Source organism: Neophocaena asiaeorientalis, unplaced genomic scaffold (assembly GCF_003031525.2).
Source record: "Neophocaena asiaeorientalis asiaeorientalis breed wild unplaced genomic scaffold, Neophocaena_asiaeorientalis_V1.1 scaffold79, whole genome shotgun sequence".
Lineage (NCBI taxonomy): Eukaryota > Metazoa > Chordata > Mammalia > Artiodactyla > Phocoenidae > Neophocaena > Neophocaena asiaeorientalis.
In genome coordinates this window covers 2,367,748-2,369,584 of record NW_020175402.1, presented here as the reverse complement: position 1 = coordinate 2,369,584, position 1,837 = coordinate 2,367,748, and the positions used below count along the sequence as shown (strand labels likewise).

The window sequence follows — 1,837 nt, the reverse complement described above, 5'->3', positions numbered from 1 at the left end:
GCCCGCCCACCCAGGCCCCGGAAGGCCCACCTTGGAGCGGTCGGTCCGCTCCTCCCACGGCTTGAAGACGCCGCGGCCGCTGCCCTCGCGGCTCTCGTTGAGACACTGCAGCCGCTCCAGGTCGATGCGCAGGTACAGGCCGTAGGCCAGGCCGCGCTGCTCGGGAGGCTCCTCACGTTCGGCGGCGCAGCGACAGCCGCCCCCGCCGTGACTGTGGCCATGCGACATGGCGACGCCGCCGCCCGCGCGTCCCCGTGCCCTGCCGCCGCCACCCGCGCCTCGCTCGTTTCGCTCCGGCCGCCAAGCGCGCCGCGACCGCCGCGTCGTAAAAGGCGCCCCTGTGCGGCGCAAGCGCGTGGGGAGAAGAGGGCGGGGCTCGGAGAGGGTCTATGTTTGCTAAAGCGCTTCCGAGGGCCGGGAAATTAAGATTGGCTCTTTCAGTCCTGGACACGGATGCTATTGTAGTCCCAGCTTCACAGATGGGGAAACTGAAAAGCAGAGATTAAACTGGTGTTCCGAGTAAATGGTGGGGCTGGGTTTCGAATCCTCCTCCTCCTTAGGCTAAAGTCTGTTCTCTTTTCGTTTACCACCAACTTTTTTTTTTTTTTTTCGGTACGCGGGCCTCTCACTGTTGTGGCCTCTCCCGTTGCGGAGCACAGGCTCCGGACGCGCAGGCTCAGCGGCCATGGCTCACGGGCGCAGCCACTCCGCGGCATGTGGGATCCTCCCGGACCGGGGCACGAACCCATGTCCCCTGCATCGGCAGGCGGACTCTCAACCACTACGCCACCAGGGAAGCCCACCACCAACGTTCTTTGGGAGCTGGTGGCGCAGTGATAAGGCCCTGAAGAGTAGGGAGCACAACGTTATCACTGCCGCCCATGTGCACGCTTAGGCGCTTAGAGCTCACAAACCCACTTTCATAACCACTTTCTTCAGAGTGGGCTTAGTGGTCGAGACCACAGGATTTATGGACAGCTGAATCTGGAGACAAGTCCTGGGTCTGTTATTGACTGTGTGACACCTGAATAAGTCATGTTCCCCATCCTGAGACTTTTTGTTCCTCGTCTGTAAAGTGGGAATGGTAATATCTGTTTCATAGGATCACAGTGGGTATTAAATGAAATAATGCTCTTCAAGAACTCAGCATAGTGGCTGACACATGGTAAGAATTCAATAGTTGAGTCAGATCTTGGTTGAAATCCAAGCACTGCCACTTCCTAGCTTTGTGGCCTTGGGCAAGTGATTTAACCTCTCTGAGTCTCAGTTTACCCTCTGTAAAATAAAAGGATTGGGCTAGATGACCTTTAAGTCCCCTCCCCATGTGATGTTTCAGAGCAGTTCTTTCAAACAGCTGGTTGTGACCTATTGATATGTCTTAAAATCCATTTAGAGGATTGTGACCGGCATTAAAAATTTAAATAGAATAAAATAGAAAATTCAGAATGTATTACACATTTTAGTCTCCACTTATGGAACTTTTGTTTCAGCTTCTTGTATACTCAGGTGCAGTTTAAAATGTTTTTCATCTTTTGGGTTGAGATCGAGAGTTGAAAGCCACTGTTTAGAGTTGAAATGATTCTGGTTTCGGGGTAGAATGCGTTCTTACTTCTTGGTGGAGACGGGGAGAGATAGGAAGTTGAGAGAGTTAAGAGATACTTTGGATAGCCCCTACCCTTCACTCTGGCTCTGAAGTATCCAGACCAGACTGGGGGCTGCAAACGAAAATAAACATCTGCTCAAGTTCCATTCAGAAATATTTTGATGTCCTAGTTCAATTCTTTGTGAAGAAGGCAAGCTTGGTTCTGGTTCAGCTAGCTCAATGTTATGACTTATT

The 1,837-nt window shown here is 52.4% G+C and overlaps 1 protein-coding gene across 2 annotated transcripts in view; it reads right to left on the bottom strand.

Moving 5' to 3' along the window:
- PITHD1 (PITH domain containing 1) overlaps window positions 1-322 on the bottom strand; it is a 6,452-nt gene extending 6,130 nt beyond the window's left edge. Inside the window, exon 1 of one of the 2 annotated variants that reach the window (XM_024766893.1) lies at window positions 31-322. In XM_024766893.1, coding sequence (XP_024622661.1) covers window positions 31-228 — 198 coding nt within the window. In that variant the 5' untranslated portion in view covers window positions 229-322. The remainder of the gene's footprint in view (window positions 1-30) is intronic. The other variant, XM_024766894.1, reaches the window with a different exon arrangement.
- Between the last annotated feature and the right edge of the window lie 1,515 nt (window positions 323-1,837).